The 25,813-nt window shown below is 51.5% G+C and overlaps 7 protein-coding genes across 7 annotated transcripts; 3 read left to right on the top strand and 4 right to left on the bottom strand.

The window, feature by feature from the left end:
- Positions 1 to 907: 907 nt before the first annotated feature.
- On the bottom strand, positions 908 to 1,840 carry Triagg1_716 (uncharacterized protein; the record flags this gene model as incomplete). Its single annotated transcript, XM_062894264.1, has 2 exons — positions 908 to 1,475; positions 1,569 to 1,840. The coding sequence occupies 2 exons, from the start codon at positions 1,838 to 1,840 to the stop codon at positions 908 to 910; spliced, it is 840 nt and encodes a 279-aa protein (XP_062759940.1).
- Positions 1,841 to 6,221: 4,381 nt separating this feature from the next.
- Positions 6,222 to 10,424, top strand: Triagg1_715 (uncharacterized protein; the record flags this gene model as incomplete). Its single annotated transcript, XM_062894253.1, has 5 exons — positions 6,222 to 6,398; positions 6,459 to 9,587; positions 9,659 to 9,744; positions 9,817 to 9,960; positions 10,007 to 10,424. 5 exons carry the CDS (start codon positions 6,222 to 6,224, stop codon positions 10,422 to 10,424), a joined length of 3,954 nt encoding a protein of 1,317 aa, XP_062759939.1.
- A 2,109-nt stretch (positions 10,425 to 12,533) lies between these two features.
- Positions 12,534 to 12,746, bottom strand: Triagg1_714 (uncharacterized protein; the record flags this gene model as incomplete). Its single annotated transcript, XM_062894242.1, has 1 exon — positions 12,534 to 12,746. The coding sequence occupies one exon, from the start codon at positions 12,744 to 12,746 to the stop codon at positions 12,534 to 12,536; it is 213 nt and encodes a 70-aa protein (XP_062759938.1).
- Positions 12,747 to 14,268: 1,522 nt separating this feature from the next.
- On the bottom strand, positions 14,269 to 14,661 carry Triagg1_713 (uncharacterized protein; the record flags this gene model as incomplete). Its single annotated transcript, XM_062894230.1, has 3 exons — positions 14,269 to 14,488; positions 14,532 to 14,556; positions 14,631 to 14,661. 3 exons carry the CDS (start codon positions 14,659 to 14,661, stop codon positions 14,269 to 14,271), a joined length of 276 nt encoding a protein of 91 aa, XP_062759937.1.
- A 257-nt stretch (positions 14,662 to 14,918) lies between these two features.
- Triagg1_712 (transcriptional regulator family: SRF-type) lies at positions 14,919 to 16,924 on the top strand (the record flags this gene model as incomplete). Its single annotated transcript, XM_062894219.1, has 3 exons — positions 14,919 to 14,974; positions 15,049 to 15,205; positions 15,314 to 16,924. The coding sequence occupies 3 exons, from the start codon at positions 14,919 to 14,921 to the stop codon at positions 16,922 to 16,924; spliced, it is 1,824 nt and encodes a 607-aa protein (XP_062759936.1).
- Positions 16,925 to 17,979: 1,055 nt separating this feature from the next.
- On the bottom strand, positions 17,980 to 18,685 carry Triagg1_711 (uncharacterized protein; the record flags this gene model as incomplete). Its single annotated transcript, XM_062894208.1, has 2 exons — positions 17,980 to 18,012; positions 18,077 to 18,685. The coding sequence occupies 2 exons, from the start codon at positions 18,683 to 18,685 to the stop codon at positions 17,980 to 17,982; spliced, it is 642 nt and encodes a 213-aa protein (XP_062759935.1).
- Positions 18,686 to 22,110: 3,425 nt separating this feature from the next.
- Positions 22,111 to 24,301, top strand: Triagg1_710 (uncharacterized protein; the record flags this gene model as incomplete). The annotated part of the gene is made up of 4 exons (XM_062894197.1): positions 22,111 to 22,144; positions 22,296 to 22,364; positions 22,470 to 22,707; positions 22,783 to 24,301. The coding sequence occupies 4 exons, from the start codon at positions 22,111 to 22,113 to the stop codon at positions 24,299 to 24,301; spliced, it is 1,860 nt and encodes a 619-aa protein (XP_062759934.1).
- Positions 24,302 to 25,813: the final 1,512 nt, after the last annotated feature.

Below are 25,813 nucleotides of genomic sequence, written 5' to 3'. Positions count from 1 at the left end.
TGCTTTCTCATGTTACATCTTCGCCTGTCGGACAAACTTTTTTCTTTCCATTACAGTCACAGAAGAATTCGAAATGAACAACCTGCAGATTTAAATCATATTAAAGAGAGTCTCCCCACACAGCGCAAAAGTTCCAATCAAAAGTTTCTGTATGAAAAACAGCCTGTAAAAAAGCCTTGCACCCATTTCGGCGATTTGGTGTTGCCAAGAGCTTCAAAGCGTCACCACCGCAGAATCGCTAATGCAGTGTGATTCGACGTAATAAGCAATCGCCGAATTGACCGGTAATATGGAACATGGAACTTTACTGGCAAGATGTGGCCGTCACTCACCCTACCAGGAAACGTCGGCAGATCTGATGATATCATCTCGCCACCTACCGTATTTGTACCCAAGACTGCATCATCATGATTCTAGAACATCTCGTCGCGCGCATTGCCTCTCTTAGTAACATAGGCAAATCGGATTGTTGGTGGCCACCTTGCAGAAAAGCACAAATTAAAAAAGCACTGCCACTTTTAAGATATTCAATTACAATTACTGCATCCGCACTAAAAAAGGCCCTCTGCTATTCCACATGATGCAAGCCCAGTAAGCTCGTCGTGAAGATAGCCCGAAGTCTAATAATCACTGCCCAACAGGCCATGATTCCAAATGATTCCTCTCTATTGGTAGCCGTGTATCATCTACCTCTGGAGGCGGGTTAAAAAAAAAACACCAGAAGAAGCGCCAAACCCGTATCACCGCCAACATTTTTTTTTTGGCAACTCGTCATAAAACATTATGGTATCCATCGTAAACAAGTGAAAGCATACACGTAGACATGAAAGGTAACAAAGAACACCTCGAACTCTAGAAAAGCGTAGTTGTAGAAGAGAGGCCATCGAAGGCCCGAAGTTTTCATCTCTTATGCGAGGAAGACGATGACGACGACCGCAGCAACAGCGGGCCAGAAGCCGAACATCTCAGCGGCGGTTCGCAGAGTAGCTGCGCTCGAATCTGGGCCGTCGGCTGTTGTGCCGTTTGGAAGGCTGCCATTGATGAGAAGGGTCGTGCTGCCGTTGACGTCGGCAACGTTAACAACGCTCTTGTTGAGCGCGCCATAGGAGCCATTTCCGATAAGGCTGTCATAGTACGCCGTGTTGTTGTTGTCATCGCAACTGCAAACATCGTACGTGCCGCATCCACAGAGAACATCTCGCGTCTCGTTACGACCGCTCGACTCATTGTGGAAGTGGTACGGTTGGTGATAAGGGTACATGTACGCGCCGTACAGCCAGATTCCGGGCCAGATAGCGAGAGCAGCGGCGCCTCCAAGGAGAGCAATCGGGACAATACCACTTGGACTCACACCACCGGCGCGGTAGGGAGTTGTCGCACCACCGCCATAGTATCGTCCACCGCCGTATGCTGGCTTGGGGCCGCTTCCACCCACAGATGTGCCTCCGACGTTGGAGCTTGGGGCTCGGTTTCCACTGATATTCTTGTTAGGTTGCCGATGCGGTCGAAATGGGAGGAATGGACGAGGCTTCGGACGGCCGGAGACCCGGTCCTAAGGCCTAACATACGAGCTTCCGCCTCTGCTTCCACTGCTTCCACCACTTCCACTGCTGCCGCCGCTGCTACCGCCAGAACTGCCACCCTTGCCGCCGCTGCTGCCTCCACTGCTGCCGCCTCCTCCTCTGCCTCCTCCGCCGCCACCGCCCTTGCGCTTGTACAGATCGTGCTCCTCTGACTGCGCGATGCCCTCAACTCTCACCACATGCCGGGAGCCATCGATGGCGCTGGCTGTCACAGTGGTGACGAGAGTGACGAGCAGGAGCGTGAAATCGATTCTCATGGTGAACTTGTAAGATGAAAGCGATGCTGGTGGATGTATGAATATGCAAAAGACACGCAGCTGTGCGAGAATAAGAAAGCTAGAGAAGATGAGCAAAGATCCGAGATTTGGCGCGCCAAGGCACGGTATATAAGACAAGCTGGAGACTGGATGGGACGCGGTTGCACTAAAAACTGGAACTAACCTTAGCCTGGGGCAGGGACAAAGAAGCCCGGAAAGGCCCAGGGCGTTTGGGGCTTGCTTAGAAGGGGGCTGGCGGCGAATCTGCCATAGTACCTGTGTTGAGCACCTGGGCAGGTACAAAGAGCCTTGGCCTGTGTGGTGCGACAGCTCCCACCCAATACGCTCTGCGGAAAGTACCTCGTTTGACACCCGGGGCTGAATTTGTTTGGAGCGGATCCGCTCGGGACTTGGGCTGGAGTTGGATACGCTCCAGTACATGTAGGTACCCATCCATTACTCATTTGCTCATGTTGGCTATTTTACCCTGCCACACAGCCATCACCAGCCGTGGAGTGCTCTCTGGGTAAATTTGTCATGGTTCCTCCGTGATCCGCGCGCGACCGCTTTGTTGCTTTGTTGCGCTGTGCGCTGCGGGTTGACCGGCTGACCAACGAAGCAACTTGAAGAGACTGCTTCTAAACCCGCGGGCTCGGCTTTCCATGGCCAACTATTCGAAGGTAAAGCCGTAAATTTTCACGGCAGGAGAGCGCGAAGCCTCTCAGACATCAGGGTACGGAGTGTCGGTCCCGGCCATTGCTACATGGGGTATCTACAGGTATCAACCAAGCTTTCTCTACTGAATAAACTCCGTCGGCATGGGAGCCTGGCCTCAGGGCACCTGTGAGAAGAAGCCACGCTTGGTGGCAGTGCTGTGATCATTGCCGCCTTCTGCTTCTGATGCTTTTTCACATCCATATGGAGTAAGTTCAAGGGACTGGAACAGGTCGAAGTGGTATGTAAGAGGCGGTCAAGTGGCGGCTGGTTGACCGTCTTGTCGAACAAACAGAACCTTGGAATTCCATAGCCGTTGATCAGCTTTCCAAAAGGATAAGACCACTTCCAATTGTCTGCATGTGCGGGAAGACGGTAGGACCGCACACACACATGTTTTGTCGCGGAGTCATACAATGTTCCTCTTTCCTTCTTTGCTTCTTCCTCTTCTTCTTCTTCTCTTTCTTACACGTTTGCTACTTGTCATTGTGCAGATAAAGCGCACCTGCATGGAGGGCGAGTGCGGAGCCAAGAGTGAATTAAGGTTAAAATCTAGGCGAGTGATTGGGCCAGTTAGTGGTCGGGGGGGGCATCTCGGCGTAATTACTCCCGCATCTACATCTTGAAATCAACTGCGTCATCTCAGGGTTCCATTCGAAAGATACAAAGTACACGGGTATCTACCTAATAAGGGAGCAAAATAACCACTGCATCGTCTTTGTTCTATAACAGATTAAATTGATAGGTTTCCAAGCCGAAATGACACGTCTAAATTTATATCATAGAGCACTTATCACCAGCCAATCGTGATCCGACCACAGTCACATGAATGACGCATTTCTTTCAGCAAACTTGAAACACAATGATCCTAAAAATTGATTAGACACCAACCATCTTGGCTTAATTATAACCAATCATCCCATCTACCCGGCAGACAATCGTTCATCTGTGACAACTTGTTTCTAAGTAAAGTATGAGTACATCTGGTATCGTATTCACACCGTTTGTTTGCCAGTGTGAAGATCAGACCATAATACCCGGTTCCTTGAGCATCTGCTACTATCGCTATGTTCCTTTGGTATCTGTTACCGCGGCTACCTTCTTCTATTATATGTTACTATCTGCTACCTTCTTCGAATACCTGGTATTATCACACCCAGATACTAAATAAGTACATAGTAGCTTTCATTTGAGACACAGGATGCTGGATAGCCAATTTAGAGCGCTGAATAGCCACGCTCTACGTATGCGATGATGCCAATTGCTACGTGAGCAACCAAATTCAATCTCTTCTTTCTTTTCTTTTGGCAGCACGCCTATTTAATACGGCAAGAAGTTTGAGGGTTCTATGTTAAGTTATTGCGTGCCCATTTCTAGGCATTCAGGGCCTTCATTTCCTTTATGCGGATCCGCTCATACATCATGCCGGGCTCAAACAAGAAGCCCTTGAGAATATGTACTTCAGGGCGTCACTCATGCAATCTCGTAAGATTAGACGGAAAAAGACCTGTGGACGGATATCTCAAAATTGGAAAAACTCAAAATTGGAACAAGTGAATATTATTATCTGTAACAGTTTTTACATCGTTTTGGGGTGATATCAGTACTTAAAATCAAGGCAGCGATTAAGAACATACCTACTACCTACGCGTGGAAGGGCGTTTTCTGACAGGGGTTGTGAAAGGGGTACTGCAAGATTTATACGTCAGAAATCTAGTCGTAAGGGCCGCCCTGTTACCATTCGACACAGTATAGCATCTTTTGATTTATACATATTCTGCTAGGTTAACGAAAGGTCTTACACTAGTAAAATATTATAAAGTAAAAAACCTTACAGCAGCGTTTTAGCTGTCAAAGCTTACAGTCTGTCAGCCGGGTGTAGCCTGTTAGGTTGAAATTACTGTCAGGTTGAAATTGCTGTCAGGTTATAAGCTATCTAAGTACCTATTTTACAGGGCTACTTGGTACCTAGGTAGGTACTTATAAACCTTGATCGAACGCGATGACCTTGATCGAACGGGATGACCTTGATCAAACGGATCGAACGCGATGACCTTGATCAAACGGGATGACCTTGATCGAACGCGATGACCTTGATCAAACGGATCGAACGCGATGACCTTGATCCAACGGGATGACCTTGATCCAACTGGATGACTTTGATCGCGTTAGATCAAGGTCACCTAGTTAAATCAAGGTCATCGCGTTTGATCAAGGTCATCCAGCTGGATCAAGGTCATCGCGTTCGATCCGTTTGATCAAGGTCATCCAGCTAGATCAAGGTCATCGCGTTCGATCAAGGTCATCCAGCTGGATCAAGGTCATCGCGTTCGATCCGTTTGATCAAGGTTGTTGAATAAAAGAAGTTGCAAAAAGCTTGGGCTAGAAAACAACAAAGGCTATAGGGGCTGCTGGGCGCTATAAGCGCTATAAGTTGGAAAGCTATGTAAACGATGTCAGGATGTAAAAGCTGTCAACGGCCCTGATAGCTGTCACCGGGCTTGATAGCTGTCAACGGCCCTGATAGCTGTAATCGGGCCCTGATAGCTTGCCGGGCCTGATAGCTGCTTTTAATAGAAGGCTGTTGAATTAGAAAGCTGCTACTGGCCCTGATAGCTGCTGCTGACTAGATAGCTGTTGGGTTGAATAGCTGCTATTAACGAAAGGTCTTAGGTTGAAAAAGCTGTATTTAGCAAGGTAATCTAGTCTAGAAGGAACGCTGTTTAAGCAAAAAATCAAATAGCCCGAAAACAGCTGTATGTCTCTGTTATCGGCCTTTCGAGCGCGAACAAGCTGTCACGGTGCGAAAATCATGCACTAGCACTGTCCACAAACCACCCTCCCGCGCGTAGGTAGACAATATGTTGGATGGGATTGAGGGTATAGGTACCTGTAAAAAGAGCGTGGGTCCAACAGCTGCAGCGGCGAAGTAGTCGTTTTTACGCCTGATCCCACACATTATACTGGCTGACAACGCATCACTATTTCGTCTCGTTCTTTGATATGGAGATTTTGGAAACGATGCACGCCACCTTGGGCTCGACTTGTGAGGCTGGCGAGACAATAACCCGGAGAATTCTTTGCCGACTTGGACTGTTGAGCTGAAATGTCGGTGGACAAGCTTGGAGTCAATTAGGCAAACACATAAAATTTTCCAGTAAGAGTAGATGGAGAGAACGTTTCTCAAGAGCCGGTTTAGCCTTTGTACTTGTAATTGCGAGGAATCCAAGTATTGAAAAATACTAGAGACATGCGGAGACACGCAGAGACATGCAGAGACACTTGACAAAGAACTGATCGAATGGGAATGGGGAAATATTCGCTGCAGAGACCGTTATGTCACTGGCCCATGTGCCAGTCAGGTGTAAGAGGACGCTGATCTTGTAAATGTAGAAGGCCATGGTGAGATGGTCAATGCTCGAGGAAGTAGAGATAAGCGAGGTGACTTTCTCGGCCAGAGCATGATTTTCTGATTCAAAATTGTATTGAGGCCTCAGGCTGCAATAGACTCTGCTCTTATTGTATTTCCATGGTCTTTGAGTTTGCCCTCACTTTTGGCTGAGAACATCACAGCAGCCACTCCCATACACTAAAATTTAGCTGCAGCTTGTTCGCTTCCGCATGCCGATCGGCACTTTAGGCTGAAACACGTGCGCACGTACCACCTATGGATGACTCAGCGGATTCTGCCGCTGCGCTCAAGCGCCACCTCCCAGCTTCCTCCAAACAACCACATCAGAAGCTCACCTCGAGTTCGCAGAAGGAACTCTCTGCTCAACATCCACCTTTTCCCACTCCTTCGATCGCACCGATATCCCAGTCGCCCGTTTCCAACCCATCAAAAGTATGATTTAGGCCCTCTGAAGCCTGCAGACCCCTCGGAGGACGCCTTGAGGGGAGGTAGCGCGTCACGATCATGGCCGAGGAACTCGAGTTCTCGTCATTTGACGAGAAAGATTGGAAAGCCCAGGATGCTGCCGACGACCGTGAGATTGCGCGACTCCTAGAGCAGAGTCAGGATGGCCCTGGCGGTGGTCTCAAGCTTGACGATACGCCTTTCGATCAAACCAACAAAGCAGACGACGCAGAAGACTTTGAAGATATCAGCGACGACGACCTACCCGACGAAGAAGAGCCTAGCGCAGGCACATCGCTGGAAGTGCCTGCCCTGACAGATGACGGAAACACAAGCAACGATGCAGACGACCTGTTTGGAGAAGGCCCCTCTTCTCCCATCGACCTCGTCGATGGCCCAACTTCTCCCGCTCCTCACGTTCGCGACGCCGAGGCAGTTGACGATTCACAAGTGGTCGATGCAGGCATAAGCTTTGGGGCCATCAATTTTGACCCAGATCCACACCTCAACGGCGCCGCCAACCAGGATCCCGGCATTCCTGCCCCTGCCGAATCGATCGGAGACTTGTTAAAGGCAACATGGCCAGCATACAAGAAAGGTCATATTCTTACCTGGAGCGAACTTTTGCCGCCAAAGAAGGCGACGTGGAAGGAGAAGAAGCCACTCAAGAAACCCAAGTATCTAGTGACGAGCAAATTAAGTCTTGACCTAGCGCCTGATGATGAAAAGCAATTCCGGATCCCTGGGCCAGCAAGCTCAACTACGAAGGCGAAGCCAAACGAATTAGCGGTCAACGGTCTAATACATTGCAACCTCGCAAGCGATGGCCAGGAGGAAGACATTGCGCAGTTTGATGTTGATCTGGACTCTGACGCAGAAACTGTCATGGGCTTCACGTTGCGTGATATTGAGTTGGCATGCGAAGATTGGAATGTCCATATCGACACTGTCGAAAGCAACTTTGCGGCTCAACAGCTGGCTGCAGAACAAGCCGCAACATCACAAAAGCGCCACATCGACGAGGTTGAGCAAGATGACGAATGGGATGCAGAGTTCCTGATGGACGTCGCTGATGATCCCCAACCTCGCCCGAAGAAACGCAAAGCGATTCAGCTCGGCTTGCCCGAAATTCCTCGCTATACGGCTCCCTCTTTCGATAACTTTGAAGATGCGACTCGGCGAGGCGCTAAACGCGTCCATCTGGATGTTAACGACCCACATCTTCTGCTAGAGACGGAGTCATATAGTCACAACAAGAGGCCACGGCAAGAGGCCAAGATGAAGCGCATGGCGAATGGAAACATGGGCCGGGACATCTCACAGCGTTTCAACCTCTCCAACGATGAGGCGTACGAACTGTTGAAAGAAAATCATCAGAGTAAAGTCAGAGCTACTCTCGGAAACATCTCGGTGGAACACGGCATGCCCGCCCTCAAGCTTTCATGGCCATATTACAAGGTCAAGCTTGGTGGGACAACAGATGAATATCATCGCCCTCGCTTCCGCTATAAGAAGACAGTGGGACACACCGTCAAGTTTGATAAGCCAATGCACTTCAAGCGAAAGCAGATGAAAGGCAAGGCGCATGAAATCTTCCTCAGGTCTAGGGACTTGAGCTTGTGCGATAACTCGGCCGCTGTGCTCTTCGAATACTGCGAGCCGAGGCCGAGGGTATTAAACAGCTTCGCAATGGGTAGCCGGCTTATCAATTACTACAGACGGAAGGAAAACAGCAATGAGGAGGATCAGCTTGCGAAGCTGGACCTGGGCGAGTATCGCACCCTTCTTCCCGAGGATCGGTCGCCATTTTCCCTATTTGGCACCGTCGACCCTGGTGAAGTTGTGCCAACGCTGCACAACGAAATGTACAGAGCACCCGTTTTCAAGCATACCCCTCGGAACACAGACTTTCTTATTATCCGCAGTACTACGGGTATTGGTGGTCCCAAATGGTACATACACAAGATTGATCATATGCACGTCGTCGGCCAGACCTTTCCATCCGTGGACGTTCCAGGGCCTCATAGTAGGCGCGTCACGAATGCGTCAAAAAGTCGAATGAAGATGCTGGCGTTTAGAATGATTAGGCACAGCCGAACAGATAACTGCCAGTTGTCCGACATTACTAAGCATATTGCGGACTCTACGGATACTCAGAATCGGCAGAAATTGAAAGAATTCCTCCAATACGACAGAGATAGCAAGGAGAAGGGGATGTGGCGTCTCAAACCCGGAGAGATACTTCCCGATGAAAATGCCATACGCGCCATGATCAAGCCTGAGGAGGTGTGCCTTCTTGATGCCATGCAGCTCGGTATCAAGGAACTTGAGGATGCCGGCTATGACCCTCGCAATGCCACCATCGACGATGACGCACAGGGGCTGGATGCGGACGAAGACGAAGACGACGATGGCGAAGGAAGCAAAATCGTCAAGGGGGCTAAGAAGGTTGCCGAGAAGCAGGAAGAAACACTTGCTGATAAAATGGCTCCCTGGAAAACGACAAAGGCGTTCATCGATGCATGTGCTCAGAAGGCCATGCTTCAGCTACACGGCGAAGGAGATCCTACCGGCCACGGACTTGGATTCAGTTTCATCAGAACTTCCATGAAGGGCGGCTACATAGAAGCGGTTCAGGGACCCTTGGCCACGTCGGCGGATGCAATGGAGCGTGAGAAACGGGCTAACGGCGGACACGCATACAACGTCAAGAAGCAGCAGGCAATGTACGAAGACGGTATTCGCGAAATCTGGGACAAGCAGAAATCGACCCTCTCGGACCCCCAAGAACACGATGTCAACGATATTGCGACGACAGAAGACGAAGACGATAGATTCAACGTTCAGTCAGCAGCCACGCCGGCCGTATTCGACGACGGGAACAGCCAGATCAGCGGCTTAACATCCTCCAGCCGCCATCCGAAACGAGCGATCCGCATCTCGAGAGAAGTAGAGCTTCCAGACGGCACGACGCAGACGAGGATCGAGGTTGTTCATGACCCAGTAGTCATTTCACAATACATCAAGCGGCGAACCGAGGCCGACTTGGAAATGAGAGAGTACGTCAAAGCCATTGTTCGCGTTCAAACCCTTTCCAAAAAGCCGCCCGCCACCTGGAGGAAGCTGCCCGTCTCCGTCCGGGCACTTCATCGGTGGTCGAGGCTTGCGAAATCTTACGTAAAGAGGCGGCCTTCTTCTTATGGACCAGGATCTCCCTGTTCAGTGGCAGATATTGGCTTGGAATTCAGAGCGCCAGCTTACGTATATTTCTCTACAGTATCTACAGCGCAAGGCCTACGGGCAATGCCGATCATGACCGTCTTGCGGGCCTTAGGTAAGCCTACACCCCCTTTTGCAAAAGTTGGAGGTTTGCTTTTTATAGTAGTTTGCTCACATTGCCGCGCAGGATCAAAAAGGAACTCGAGCGACTGGAGAAAAACAAGGCTCGACGCCAAGCTCGGGAACAGCAGAAAGAGCTGCATCAAAAAGCCAGCGCCGGCGACGCCGGGTCTCCTGGAGCCGATAAGATCCCTACAGGAACTACCCGCAAGTGTGCCAATTGTGGACAAGTTGGACACATCAAGACAAACAAAAAGTATGGTAATTCCTACTTGTTCACCTTCACCCCCCATCTCACCACCCCCTCGTGTGTTGTTTGATTGGTGGCATCATGCCCAGGAGGCGGAAGATGGCGCCAGTAGCGCCAGAAGGAAGAGGAGAAGGAAAGCAACTCTCCTAGCCCGAAAGCTGCATCAGTCAGATGCTCAAGCTAGGAAACAAGAACGAGCAACCCTGGCCAAGCGAAACAGGAGTAAGAAGGGCAGGGAAGAGGAGCCAATTCAAACGCAAGAAGAGCTTGAAAAAGAGCAAGCGCTCCGCGAGGAAAATGAGCAGCTGCAAATCCTCAAGCGAGAATTGCAGGCAAAAGCCCGCCAGCAGAGAGAAGAAAGAGAAAGGGCGCAAGGCTTCACTGACCGGGCATGGTGGAGAGCCGCAGCTGGCAGGTCTCATTAGCCACAATCCCGCGGGCTAATGGTACCTGTGATGCTCCCACTTTTCCTCTGTGCAACCTTGCCTTTTCCGATTCAATACTCTGATTGTTTCCCCCGCAAAAAGATTATATTTTTGCTAACTTTACGCGCTACCCAAGACTATGTCCTTTGCTTAACGGCACGATGAAGGCGGACAACGGCGCTTCGGAGCACGGCGGCTTTGGTAACTACAATGCCCCCGCGGGAGGCGCGGGATCACCGATCTAAATATTTTGATACCATTCAAACTCTGAAGGCTGCGATACTAGGCGGATTATTTGTCTATTCCTGCGTTCGGCAGAGAGGAATAGCGCACCAGCCGATACAGACGAGAGGAGAGATAAGCTGAGTGGAGTATCCGAAGCTTTCCACGGGGCAAAAAGACAGAACTCACTACAGCTGTCTGATGAAAAGCCTCTTGTAGGCATGGGTTGGACGGTTCCGGTAACGAGAAGATTGGAAATGATGAATTCTAACTAAATACACCAACGGGGGAGGAAAGGATGGTTCCGGAGTTGGAGGGGATTTTTCTTTTCAAAGAGTGGTAGCCAAACACGGCTTGATTGGCGTTCAAAGGGAGCAGGAGGTCTTTTTTTGCATCAAACAAAGAGTTTGTTTCGAAACATAAGCTCGGCATTTTAGGGACTAAGTAATATTTGCCTGTACAAAGAGAATTGTTCATGGTAACGGTAACGGTTATGGTGACAAAGATGTCAAATGGCGTGCACAAAGCTCTATGTGACCTGTCATGAAGGCCTTTTTTGTTTTCCCTTAAAAATTGTAGACTACGTAGCCCGTACCTGGGGGTGAGGCATGTCAGACTATGGCCTGTATTGAGCCTGGCAGCGTGAGGAATTAGGCTGCTGTGGATTTCTGAGGGCGCATGATTGGGTCTCTGTGCAGCTGGGGCAAGTATTTGGAAAACGAAGGCTAACCGAAACACGCAAAGGTGGAAATTTGGATGAATGAGATGTGATAAGTTGGCACGGCTACAGAAATCCAGTTGCGTTTCCGTATCTGTGTTAAGCGAGTCGTGGATGTTTGTATGCGTGATAACGGTGATGGTGTTGATGGGAAGCAAAAGGGCGGCGTCATAGCGCTGGAATAAAGGAACAAGGGGGGAAAGGACCCAACCAGGGGTCCAAGATGTATTTTTAGAAACGCGACGACAAAACCTTGCATAAGCCTGCAAGGGAAAGTGGGACCCAATCGGGCAGGCTGGAGTGGCGGCGGAGAGGCTGAGCGGAAAGGCGGCGGAGTCAGAAGTGAAAAGGGAATTTGGTTGAGGTGAAGTGGGCTGATGATGTTGAATTCGGGAGGGTATTCCGTGTTGTTGGGGACTGGAGGTGGATGTTTTGTTGCAGGGAACAATGGGATGCAAAGCGGAGAGATGTGTCGAGGTAGGGATCGGGGAGAGAGTGGGAGAAACAAGATACGAGTAGTAGTATAACAAAACAAAGAAGTAAAAGAGAGGATGGATGCAGTCATGTACAAACACGTCCGTGTAAAGTCTGTCAGGGCCAATGACGGTATAGGCAAAATAGAATTATGAGCTGAGAAGGAGGCTGAGCCAACGAAAGAACCTGGTTCGTTTACCTGTTGTAGCCTGGCCACATGCAATGTCTGCAGCATTACGCTTCTTGACTGGGGTTGCTACTCTTATTTTAGTTCTTGTTCCTTGTTCGATTCGAAGGGGAAGGGGGGGAAGCGTGGGGGTTTCATTGCGTCTGTAAAGTTTCAACTGCTGCAGTGTTCTATTTCCGAATAGTTGGAAGCAGCACGGCTTTCTGGCGAGTACAGAGCACGCGTAGGGGTCGCGGCAGGGCGCTTATTTGTGACTGGTGATAGGACGGGCAAGGACAAGACAGGACAGGACATGATCTAGGGCTAGGTTACAGGTATTCGGATATGATTTTAGTCTACGGGGTACTAGAGCCTCTATGGCAAGTCTACTCATCACGTACGAGCTGTAATGGAAGTAATAGTACTAAGGCTTATCCGACTGGGTGGAAAAGCGATAGACGACGATTGAGACGCTTCGGCAGGTGACTATAAGAAGCTTACTGGTACGAGGACCTAGAGTAGTCGCCGCCTAAGCGCGTGGCCCCAAAAGATCCACGAGGCTCTGGCGAGAAGCGCGTGTGGGAGGCGTGCTAGCATTGGTCACAAAGGCGACGGTGACGAGGATGAGGTCAGCGTGGGCTCGGGTATCGAAGTTTCCGGACGACTCGCTGAATCTAAGCAGCACGTTGTCTGCCCTTGTAGCCTTGCCGACGACCAGGGGGGGGGAAGAGAGAAGAGGCATCTTTGACGACTCTTGGCAGCTCGCAGTTGGTGATGGAGCGACATCGCCTGCAGGGTCGGCCAGTCCTGCCGTCAGTCCTCATGGGGAACTGGGGAGTGGGTTCGACGTTGGTCTGCAATGATCAGGGCTTGGCTGGAGAGACAAAACGGCACGGACATTCGAACGTCTTTGCAATCGGTCGAGCCAACAGATGTGCCCTGTAGCCGCTTTGTGTGGTGGGTGGGTGGCGGCTAAACAGGGCGCGGAATGGCCGTAGCCGCGATGCATCACAGCATAGGTATACGCGGAGTTGGGTCCAAGGCAGAATCTCATCCTGGATGGAGGCTTGTGAGACGTCGAGAGAATTCGTTCATCGTGGAAGCTTGTAGTCAATGCTAGTCCATTGATTGAGATCAATACGTGAGCTCGTGTACGTGTATGGAGTAAGTAAGAGATGGACTACCGAAGAACTGACTAATGGACTAGAGTCGGGCTATAGAGCTCCTGACTAATGTCGTTGTCAACCGTGGGGCGAGTTTACAAAGACCAAGCCTGTGATGGCTTAACGCACCATGTTCTATCCACTGACTCGGCTACAAAGGCCGCGAGTGAGAAAGAGCCTGAACAAAAAAGAACTCAAATCAAGTCAATTCCATATACAGTGGCCCCCGTTGCAAGACAGAGAGAGAGCCCAGACCCTTTGAGGGGGCGGTGGGTTGAGGCAAACTGGTTCATGAGCCCTGATGACGTGATTTGTCGAGTCGGTATAGACTGGAGCCTTGACAAGTAAGTACATACAGCAACGGTATCTAAACAAACCGTTTCTTTGTGATATGTCTGTCTGTCTGTCGAAACAAAAACAAAACAAAAGAGAGTACAGGGGGGAGAACCACGCCAACAAAGGGCCTACATGGAATAGACGGTTGGACTTCATGACCCATCAATGGATATAGTAGGTATGGATCCTTGCAACCTCACCTACAAATTAGCGCGAGCCGTCCACTCAATGCTGTATGTCAACCTGTTCTAGGTGCATCAATCCCCTGTAGCCGTTGGTGCTAAGCCCGTGCTGTGCGTGCTGTGCTTGGCGCCGCAGCCAGTCATAGGGCTCGTAGCGGCAGCAGTTTGTGCTCTTGTAGGGGACCGCAGCCTCCGCCTCCACCCTTGCTGCTTTGGCTCTAGCGACGGCAGAACCTCTTGTTCCCTATCCATCTTTTCACGTTCCCACCCAGCCTTTCAGACTGAACACGATCTGGCTATTATTAGAAGCCTCCAACGCCAGATTCAGCCCCATGGTGCTGCAACACGTTTAAACCGACCCCCAGCATCGATCAACTGCACCATCTTTGCCCCGAACCGAACCCGAACCCGAACCCAAGCGACAGACTGCCGCTGCATAGGTGCATTGCAGCGCATCGCATCGCGACAGCGACAGCGACAGCACGGCTCTGGCTCTGGCTCCGCTCGCGCTCCCGTTCCCAGTGAAGACAGACCAACTTGGACGCAGGCAGATTCATTCATCCTTGGGCCTCTTCTGACGGCATCATCCTTGCGAGCCTCTCTCTCCCGCGACCTGGTAGCTGTACTTGTACACCTCGCTCGTACATAGGTGCCGTCTCCTGCCTTTGCTTTGCCCTTGGCTCTGGCGGTTTGCCTCGACGCATCCATCGCCCTCCTCCTCCTCCTCCTCCTCCTCCTGCTGCTGCTGCTGCTGCTGCTCCTCTTCCTCCTCGCCCTCGCCCTTGTCCTCGCCCTCGCCCTCCCTGCGCGCCCGCGCAAAAGGCAAAACAAGCCAAACAGACGCACATCAACCTCTTGTCCGTCGCCCGGCCTGTTCTCCTGATAGACCCCGTCTTACCTCGCTCTCCGTCCTCTTGTCTCTTCTCTTTGTGGGTCCGGACAAACACTTCCCTGCGGCGCGTGCTTTTTTAGACATTGCACAAATCTTCGCTCCCGCTTCACGGGCCCGTTTTCGACTGCGATTGCGATTGCGACTTCGCCTCTAATCTCGGACGCCCCCCCGAAGACCGATCGGCCTTTTTCGAGCTTCAACTCGAGGCCCGACAGAGATATACACACGCACGCCGGCCTCCTACTAGCCGAGCCGAAACCTCTAACTCGTTGACCTCGCGCGCCGTTGCACCTCACTCTCCTCGCAGCGCGATACCTTGGCGCTACAAGCAATAATTCAACATGGGTCGAAGAAAGATCGAGATCAAGGCCATCAAGGATGACCGCAACCGTTCGGTGTATGTTGCTGCCAGGCCATTCCCTTGAGCCCATCGCCATCTCGGCATTTAGGCTAACCCCAGTATCTGTCTAGGACCTTTCTCAAGCGAAAGGGCGGTTTATTCAAAAAGGCACACGAGCTCTCCGTCTTGTGCTCCGTCGATGTTGCCGTCTTCATCTTCGGCAACAACAAGAAGCTGTACGAATACTCTTCAGCCGATATGCAGCATCTCATCACCAGATACCAATATGTAGGTTCCACCAAGCCCGCTGCTTCGGTCGCATGGCATTCATATCCTCTCAATCTTGTGTTTCTTCGTCCCCCTGGCTGGACGCGATTAGCTAACGCCATGGCATAGCACGGTGGCCCCAACGAACACAAGGGGCCCTCCGACTTCAATGGTGGTCAGAACGACGATGATGACGATGAGGATGGAGATGGGACGCCTCCTCGAGGCTCCGACGGCATGGACAGCTCGCACATGATGCCGCCTCATTTCCAGGGCCAGGCCCCTCCGCCTTTCCCCCATATTCGCCATCAGACAGCGTCGGTGTCGCCTCCCATTCCCAACGGTGTGCCTTTCCAAGGTCACCCTGCTCATCTTCAGCGAAGCCATACGCCGCAACCCGCCGTGCCGTCACGGCCTGGTTCGAGAGGAGACGTGCGCCGCATGGGCCCTGGCATGATGTCTCAACCCGTTGGACCTCACGGACCTCATCCGGGCATCACTTATATGCCCACGCCACCCATCTACAATCCCTCTGCTGGCAACCAGTCCAGCCTCATGCCGCCTCAACCTGGCCCCTATCCATTCCAACCTCCGCAGCAGCAGCCGCCGTATATGGAAGAACGAAGGCCATCTGCACCCCCTACCTTTAGTGCTCATCCGCCGCCCCAGCCGATGGCAGTAGGTCCACGCACAGAGCAACCGTCTCCTCAACCGCCTCACCAACTGCTACCTCCGCACTCCATGCCTCATACTACCTCACCCCAGCCGGCACGTCGTCACCTGGACCCGCAGCCTCCTCCACCAGTCGAGCCAAGGACAGAGTCCGCGGAGAGGCCCAAGGCGCCACTCATTAACACAGATACGGCTATCAAGAAGATGTCCCAGCGCAAGTCCCACAGCATCTTTACACCAATCGAGGAAAACAGATCCATCTTATCCCAACATTTGGCATCCTTTGCCTCTGAGCCTCAGCCTATAAAAAACGATGGAATCTCGGCTCCAGCGAACCCAAACCGTTCCCAGTCGGCAGATACCGGGGCTACAGCTCGAAATGGAGAAACGGCTTCGCCACATCTGCAACAACGATCCAGCTTGCGTAATACGTCGGTGTCCTCCCTTCCCGATACACCAACGCAGACCAGTCTGAAGATCAACACGGCTATAGGAGGCACAAGGCCAAAGCCGCCTCGCCTGACGGTGCAAATCCCTGATGGCGGATCGGAAGCTGGCAGTGCAACGGGAGACTCAAACTCGCCTCGAAACGCGACGGAGGCTGGATCCCACGCGCCGCATCGCAGTGGCGTGGTCCTCCCTCCCCCTTCTCCGTCTGCTACGACACTCTTGTCCGCAGGGGCCACAGGGCCTCCCAATCCTTTCGCTCGGCCGGTACCCCAGCAGAACGTCAATGGCGACACGCCCGTTTCGGCCCTTCCCTCTCGGTTCCTGAACAATGAGCTACTACCAAGCCCCAGCAGTTTCTATCCAGAGTGGAATTTCAGAGGCAGTGATAACAATACGCTGCCCAGCCCTCTCAACTTTGCCACACCCTTGGTGGGCACCGGGCCCAGCTTCCTCCGAGACGATAATCATTTGCTGAGCACCAGCAGTGGGAACGCTAGCACCGGTACAGGAGGCGGATCAGGCCTGGCAAAGCGAAAGAGTCCAGATCTTGACGCGGCCGGGCACGACGAGAACCACGAAACGGCTAGTGACCCTAAGCGCCTCAAGGTGGAACGATAGGCTGTATCAAATACTGTTGATCGATTGCGATACTCAATATTTTCTTCCAGATACCCCCTTTGTCATGTCATCTTTTGCTTTGTTTTCTCCTCCTCAACAACTTCTTCTTCTTCTTCTTCTTCTTCTTCTTCTTTCAAGTGTATTTATTAGGCTATTTGATGGATGTTTTAATCATTTGGCCGGATTGATTACAGAGCCGCATGAGCTGGATCATGGTGGAAAGTTCCATATTCCTTTCGTTATATCCCTCGCGAAGACGGGGGGCATTTGTCTCTTTTTTTTCTTATACGGGGAGTGTCGATTGATTTATTGGACGGTGTTGAAACGAGGCTTTTGTTATGATACCTCTTCACGCTTGTCGTTTTCTTTTTCTTTTTTTCTTCTTTCCTTCTTTCCTTCTTTTCTTTCTTTTGTGGCATATCGAATGGGTTCATCCGCCTTCTTTTGTGGAGATACGGAAAACGGGACAGAATATCACTTGTCAGATGTGACAAGGACAAGTGATTGAGGGATATGGGGGAAGCCTGGATGAGTGTTTTTATTTCCGGGCGTTTTGGTTTAGAAAATGTTGCGGAACAAGAGATGGGAGAATGAGGCATTGATGGGTACTGGTGGACACTGTTTGATTCTGCAATGTTGAATATATTCGGGGTTTATCCATTGAAGAACTGGCCTCTACTCATTCTACTTGCAACACGTGAGGGTGGTTACGGGAGTTGGCTACCTATGTATGTGATCTCGTCGATGTCTTATCACACGTTATTGATTCTCACGGCGTGGAACAGTAGTTGTATGATTCGCCATACTAGCATATTAACTGCCGGTAAGCCATTCTGTATTATCCATAGATGCCTATGTTATGCTACTCTTTTGCATAGGAAAGAACGGAGATGGAGTATAAGAAACGTCAATTCATACGCCACGTAGCCTACTACCGTTGGGCGTAAAGTAGTTCGGAAATATAATAGTAATAAAACATAAGGGGAATAAAACTCGTGTATAATCACATTAGCCAGAGAAGCAAGTCAAGAAAACAGAAAGCCATCATCGAAACGTCACGCGTAATTCAAAACGCCTTTCAGAATCCACTACGTCAAGCATCTTCAATTAGCATATTACAGCTTTCCTTTTTCCACAAAAGAGCAAACTTACCACCTCGCCATTGGCGACCCGGCTGGCGACACGATCTACCTCTACGCCATCCGGCATGATGACTCTCTTCTCGTCGCCGTTATCATCCTTCTTGGCCTCCCACCAGATGGTTGTCCCGGCGGCCGTCTTGACCTCGGCGCCGGCTTCCCACGGACTCGTCCCGATGACCAAGTGCGCCTGGACGAACTTGCGCAGGTTCTCGTCGGCACGGTCTTTGCCGCCCGACCCGTCGTAGGCCTGCGATCCTAGGGCGTCGTAGTCGCCGGGGTTCTCCCAGGGCTTGCGCGGGAGGTCTTCGATGACGATGTTGTTGGGCGCGAGGACGGTGGTGTTGGTCTTTGCGTCGCCGAGGGGCTCGCTGGTGTCCTCGTGGAGGCGCGACAGGGAGAAGAAGGTGGTGAGGGAGCGCTGGGTGCCGAGGATGTCTATGAGCAGCACGGCGGGCTGGACGTGGCCGTCGTCGGGCGCGGGCATCATGACGGGGAGGTGCCCCGGGGGAGGATGTTGGGGGAGCCGGTGGTGGATGGGCTCCTGGGCTGCTTGGTCGGACGCCGTGGCTGCGGTTGTGCTGGTGAGGACGCTGAGGTGGAGGAAGTTGGAGAACCGCATGGTTCTATTTTGAGTGGTTGGGCGCGAGTTGGGCTGCAAGTAGTTTGTCCTGGATATTGAAACGATATTGGATGACGAGCAGTTGGATTTAGCAGATGTCAGGCGAGTCAAAGCTCGACGACGTCACCGGGGGTGGTTTGACCGAATTGGGCAATCAGCGGCGGCAGAGTGCTGAAAAGGGGAGAGCATGGAAAAGTCACATGACTTGGAGAGAAGTGGACGAAAGCCCATGAGGAGGGAACGAGGAGTGGGAGCGCAAGAGGTGGAAAAATAATATCCGAAGGCTAAAATGCTAGAGCCGGTGGGTATTTCGACACAACGACGAGAGCAAAAGTGGATGAGATGGAAATGAATCCGTCGCAAGATGGCGATTACAAGGGGGGTATCGAGAGAGTGTACTCGGCGTCTTGACTTATGTATAGGTACTTTGGTGTAAGTTGTACGAAGAGGGCATTTTATGGCTACCCACTTACTGGATGACAGCTGGGCACTGGAGGAAAGTACCTAGTGATGATGGCGGGTACTAGATGTGGTAGATGTGGTAGATGTGGTAGATGTGGTAGATGTGGTAGATGTGGTAGATGTGGTAGATGTGGTAGATGTATCAGTAGACACGAAAAACGCAGGAAATGCGGCGGATGCGGTAAACTCTCAAAAGTTGTTAAATAAAAAGTATATAAATATTAGAGATACAAGTTACGCTTGTTCATGGAGTACATCATACAACGACTTCGCTAGATTATCAGATTATGGCCAGCAATATTTCGACATTGGCCGTTTTACGCTAGATGGGAAGGACTCCAAACGGCCACCACATCCTCGGATAGTCTCCTAATTGAGTCGCGGTATCATATAGTTGTTGATAGAAATGGATGATGCCTAGTATTTACTTGCTCTAAGATGCTCTCATGGCAATTGGTAACACTAATAGTTCCCCGGCTGTCTTGGGGTTTCACGATCGACAATGTGCAAGCTAAGGCGTTGGCTTGCCCGACAACTCATTTCAGAAACTCTCCGCCAGCTTCGAATCAATCATCTATTCGGACCTTCAAAACTGTCGGCAGCATCCGTGTCCGTGCCCCACTTGCGTCCAACCCACAGCCCCAGAGGAATTCGATCTTAGTCCATTCCTTCTATAGCCGGCTTCCCTGCTGCGGCTATGGCAGTTTGTCTTTGGTCTGTGACACGCAGATTTGTCTGTAGTGTAGCGTGGTCTGCACAGATATACAGGAGTGGTCATAAAGGGAATCCGATGGATTTCTATCATGCAGAAAGGACATTGTTGCCACAAGTTGGCTCGACGTTAGATTAAAGAGGTGGTAAAATCTCTAGACTTGGGCAATGGACATTTGGGTTAGAGACGCCGACAACAACTCGAATGAGAAAATATAGCCATGTCTAATGATGCGCAGAGTAGAAATGGAAGAAAGGATAAGACAAGACGAACCGATCATATCATATCCGATGCGTTGCTCATCAACTGCACGGATCTCTCGTGCATGTTTGAGATGACGTGAAGCAAGACGATTGTTGTTCACTCTTTCTCCCAACGGACAATTTACCTGAATTTACTCCGTAATCCCATATCCTATCATCTTGTCCAATAGTGCACTCATACTTGCTTTAAAACGTAACGAGGTTGATTCAACCCTTAAAAAAACAAGCAGCACAGTACATGTGGTTGCTTCATGGTAGTTGGTCACCACCCTCGTACCAGAGGTGTATCCCCTCATTTCAACAATACAAGGTATATGGCAAGAATTCTGGGGAAAACTGAATGCCTAGGCCGTGGCGTCACGGGATAATGGTTTAGGGCATTGATTTTCACGTGAAAGTCATCCTTGTTTGAAGGGGAAAATAGAACAACAAAAAGAGCAAAGGGGTTATGCACAGAATTGCTACTCCGTACGCCTGAATCGGAGAGCCTGGGGCTCCCCAGGAGCGTGGCTGGGGAATCGGCTCACCGGTGCAGATTCCGGCAAAGAGAAAAGCCGTCATCTGACTTGCGCCGTGTGGCCCCCCGGATTTGGGAGTTGTCATGTGTGGGGTTGCTGTAACGCATTGTTTCTGCTTGTTCACTCGATGTATGTACCTGCTCGTACTCGTACTAAGCTTACTCGCGTGTACAGGAGGGAAAATGACACATGAGCGCGGTGATGTCAGTTTCGGTGTCACGGTCAGCTGGCTGATGTTCTGCGACCTTGACATGTGAAAAGCATGTGGGTGCAAGGTTTTGGCTGTGGTGGCTTGTGCTAGTACAAGTAGTTGGCGCCGTGGGAACACTGTCATGCTTGGTCCAGTATCAATTGGTGGAATCGCATGTTCGATTGGCCATCGTTTAGTCTTGCCAAAGAAAAGGACAAGGAGATGGGCGTCGATACGGATGAATTATGGGTTAGTTACGAGGTGAGCTTTGTTGAAGCGCGTCTTGGTTAATGCATGGCTAGCAGCGTGCTGGAACAGTTTGCGCCTTGTTGTTTTGGGGCGACGATACTTATAGCCTCGGCAGTCGCTCATCACGTCAAAGACGCCACGCGAGACGGTCCATTGCCGGTCAAAAGTCATGAGGCTCTCCAGACAGATACTCTCTACTGTTATTTCTACATGAATCCGTTTCGAGAACGCTTCTTCGCGGTTTCTGCTCTTCCAACATGTGTTTCCTCCTGATCCAATGGCCGCCGGATCTTCGGGTATATGCTGGCCGAATGGACGTGCCCCAGTGGAGGTTTACAAAAGCCTAGGCTCTGATTTGGCAGTGCGCTTGGGGTAGTTTAGTGGGGTGATGAAGCACTAAAGGGCACCACGGAGTACCGATATCGTTGAAAAGACAGCTTATTGTAGGGATCCAGTTGCAAAATTGGGCAGTCCGGGCCGAGATAGAAAATGTCCATCTGGTTCCATTCGATGTTTGCTTCGAACCAAATGGTACCGGACATGTATTCACAGAGGGGCCGTTCTGCTGTAGCTGCTGCTTGCGGATGGACTCCAACCCGGGGAATGTAGCCCATGTACAGCTACTCGACGCCTCCCCCGGTCCCCCCAGGCTTCAGTGGGCTGGGTGGGCTGTCGACCGCCTGCATCCCCGCCAGCACCAGCAACGACCTCGCCGCGGCCACGCTGCACAAGTACAGGTACGCGCCTAGATTACGGAGTACCTGCTCGGCGGCTTACCCACTCCAAGGTTGCCTCGGCTCACTACCGCCCTCGGCGTGGAGCTCATGCCCATCCATTCCCTTATTCTTAAACTCCAAAGTCGAGCCGCGATCTGGTCCCGATTCTCTTCTTTTTCTTCCTCTTCCCATTCTTCATCCTCCATTCTCTTTCCCTTCTCTCCATCCATCTGTATACCCCTTTTTCTCCTTCTCCGCGCGCCGTCTTTCTTTCTGCCCTCGTCCACCCCCTCAAATCTTCCACACGTCACAATTATGGCTCCCAGAGTGATTGTTGTTGGTGGCGGCCGTAAGTAGCCCCAGATTGCGTCGTCTCCCGCCTGTTCTTTTTGCCGCTGCTCTTTTTTTTTTTCTCGTTCTCGCGGACGAGTTGGGCGCATGCGCGACAGCGGGAAGAGATTCGGGTTTGACCATCAGTTTGCTGACTTTTGCCATTGCAGTTTCTGGTCTGTCCGCTGCCCACACCATCTACCTTGCCGGTGGCAACGTCGTGGTTCTCGACAAGCAGGGTGAGTACCATTCTCAACAGCGCCATCCTTGGCTGGTCCTCGCATTGCGGAAATCGCGAGAGGTCCCCAGCAAAGCTGTATGAAATGCTGACTCTTCTACTCCAGGTTTCTTCGGTGGTAACTCTACCAAGGCTACCTCCGGTATCAACGGTGCCTTGACCCGCACCCAGGTCGACCACAACATCCGCGACAGCGTCAAGCAGTTCTACGACGATACCCTCAAGTCTGCTCGTGAGCAGGCTCGCCCTGACCTCATCAAGGTCCTCACCTACAAGTCCGCCGCTGCCGTTGAGTGGCTGCAGGATGTGTTCAACCTCGATCTGACGCTTGTCTCCCGACTTGGGTAGGTTTTGTCCCCGTGGCTTGTTTTGATCGCTTTGACTTGGCAGACCAATTTGGCTGACAACTTGTTGTACAGTGGTCACTCACAGCCCCGAACCCACCGAGGCCACGATGCCAAATTCCCTGGTATGGCCATCACCTACGCTCTGATGCAGCGCATCGAGGAGCTTGCCGAGGCCGAGCCACACCGCGTTGAGATCATCAAGAAGGCCCGCGTTACCAGCCTAAACAAGGACGGCAACACGGTCACTGGTGTTACCTATGAGGTGAACGGCGAGACCTCCAGCCTGGACGGCCCCGTCATCCTCGCCACCGGTGGTTACGCCGCCGACTTTGGCGATGGCTCTCTGCTCCAGAAGCACCGCCCTGAGCTCATGGGCCTTGCTACCACCAACGGCACCCACGCCACTGGTGACGGCCAGAAGATGATCATGGCCATCGGCGGTAACGGCATCGACATGGACAAGGTCCAGGTCCACCCCACGGGTCTCGTCGACCCCAAGGACCCCGGCAACAAGTGGAAGTTTTTGGCCGCTGAGGCTCTGCGTGGTGAGGGTGGTCTCCTTCTCAACGGCGATGGCGACCGATTCTGCGACGAGCTCGGCCACCGTGATTACGTCTCCGGCATGATGTGGAAGGAGAAGGACAAGGGCAAGTTCCCCATCCGCCTCGTTCTCAACTCCAAGGCCTCCAACGTCCTGGACTTCCACACCCGCCACTACTCCGGCCGTGGTCTCATGAAGAAGATCACTGGTCAGCAGCTCGCCAAGGAGATTGGCTGCACTCCTGAGCACCTCCAGAAGACATTCCAGACCTATAACGCCATTGCCGACGGCAAGCAGAAGGACCCCTGGGGCAAGAAGTTCTTCCACAACCTGCCCGTCGACATCAACGACGACTTCCATGTCGCTCTCATGGAGCCCGTCCTCCACTTCACCATGGGTGGTGTCGAGATCAACGACAAAGCCCAGGTCCTCAACCAGGAGAAGCAGCCCTTCGAGGGTCTCTTCGCCTGTGGTGAGCTGGCTGGTGGTGTCCACGGTGCCAACCGTCTTGGTGGCTCCTCACTGCTTGGTTGCGTCGTCTACGGCCGTGTTGCCGGTGACAGCGCCAGCAGTTACCTCTTCCAGCATGCCCTCCAGGGCACCGCCGGCGCTGCCCAGCGTCTGGGCCAGATCTCCCTGCACCTCGACCCCTCCGCTCCCGGCAAGCTGACCGTCGAGTGGGCCAACGGCGCTGCTGCCGGCTCCGGCCCCGCTCAGGTCGCCGAGAAGCCTGCCGCTTCTTCGGCCGGTCCCAAGGAGGCTTCCAGCAAGCCCAAGGCCTTCTCCATCCCCGAGAAGGAGTACACCATGGAGGAGATTGCCAAGCACAACAAGAAGGAGGACCTCTGGGTTGTCGTCAAGGGCGTCGTCCTGGACCTGACCAACTGGCTCGAGGAGCACCCCGGTGGCGTCAACGCCATTCTCAACTTCATGGGCCGTGACGCCACTGAGGAGTTTGAGATGCTGCACGACGACGAGGTCATTCCCAAGTACGCTCCTAGCCAGGTCATTGGCCGCGTCAAGGGACAGAAGGTCACTCTGGAGATTTAAACAAGAGAGATTTAAGCGTAATGGCATGTATGAAAACATGGGCTCTCTGAGCTTGAAAAATGGGAGAGAAAGAGGGGGATCAATGATTGGCATCTACGAAACGAGATGCGTATACTATTATGATGTTGTCAAGGGGGCAAGCCTCTACTGTGTTTTGCTCACCACGACGGGCCGCTAGACTGGCTTTTTTACAGGCGCACTGGGCTTGGTTGTTTGCTATGTGGTTTTTATGTAGTGTACGGATAGCTATATTTGCATATAAATCAATTGTTTTGATCAATCAACTAGCGTTGCCGATGTGATTTCCGGATCATGATATGTCTCTGAGGCGGGCAAACCACCAAGCCGAGGAGGAGATTTCGGATCCATGCCTTGATTGACCTACTTCTTGTAGGCATGACGGGTTTCTTTTTGTAGAGGCGGCGCTCGGATGTATGAGTATGTTGTTGACAATGTTGATACTGAAAGTCAGTAGCTTCTCTCAATGGGATGAACTGATGATTGTGTTGTGGTGCTCGGTCGCTTAGATGAGTGTCTCGTCAGATGAAGTCAAGGTTGAGTCATTCGGAACCTTTAAAGTGCTGTTCAGGGATATTATACATCGAGGGCCCGGTTTTTGCCTTTGCCGGTATTATTTGAAGAGAGGAACGGAGGGAAGAAAGGGAGGTATAGGAGAGATTGAGGTGTTGTGAGCTTTCCCCAGATATCATGGGCCAAAGTCGTTCCTATCTGAATGCATTCAGGCATTACCGTATATAAATATCTAAGTAGAATAATTCCGGACACTGGTCTCGTTAGATCAAAATAATGGTTTGTTGCAATCCGATTGAACGAGCATCTGACGCTGTTGTGCCTCACGGTGATGTCCAGTCTTGGTCATATGCTCGCCTAACCTATAATGAATATTGCATCTCGCGGTGTTGTGCTCAGCATGACAATAATCGACCCAGGAACGAATGGGCTATAAATAATGGCACTTTACAAATGCAGACGTAAGGATTATGCCATCAAACAATCTCGTTTAGAAATCTGATCAAAGGACTCATCGAACTTGAGCAAAAAAATCTCACAATAAGCAGCACGGAATGAACTGCTCTGGGCGGAGAATGCACAACTTCCACTAGGTATTGCGTGTAAGCCAATCGTAAAGCGGAGCAACAGCTCCTTTAAAGCAACACACAAGGGATGGTGGGCCAGCACGTCGATCAGATTGGAAAAAGGGAATTACAAGGTTCGGGAGCGATCGAATAGAAAGGAGAAGGGGAAAGCAGAATCATTCTGCGTGTAAGACTGCGAAGGGGCCTGCATACATGTATGGGGTGGTTTTTCGCTCGGCCCCCGAAGGAATCTGACGATACGACGCTGCTAACCAACGGGGAGAGGGCGATCTACAAAGACGAAGAGAAAAAAGACTGTTGGGCTGGGCAAGGATTTTCTTTGGGTATGGCGGGGGGGGGGGGGGGGGGGGGAACGTTTAAAACGAAAAACCCAATTTTTAACCAGGCAAAAAAA

This window comes from Trichoderma aggressivum, assembly GCF_033847375.1.
Source record: "Trichoderma aggressivum f. europaeum strain CBS 100526 chromosome Unknown scaffold_002, whole genome shotgun sequence".
NCBI lineage: Eukaryota > Fungi > Ascomycota > Sordariomycetes > Hypocreales > Hypocreaceae > Trichoderma > Trichoderma aggressivum.
This window is presented reverse-complemented; position numbering and strand designations above follow the sequence as displayed.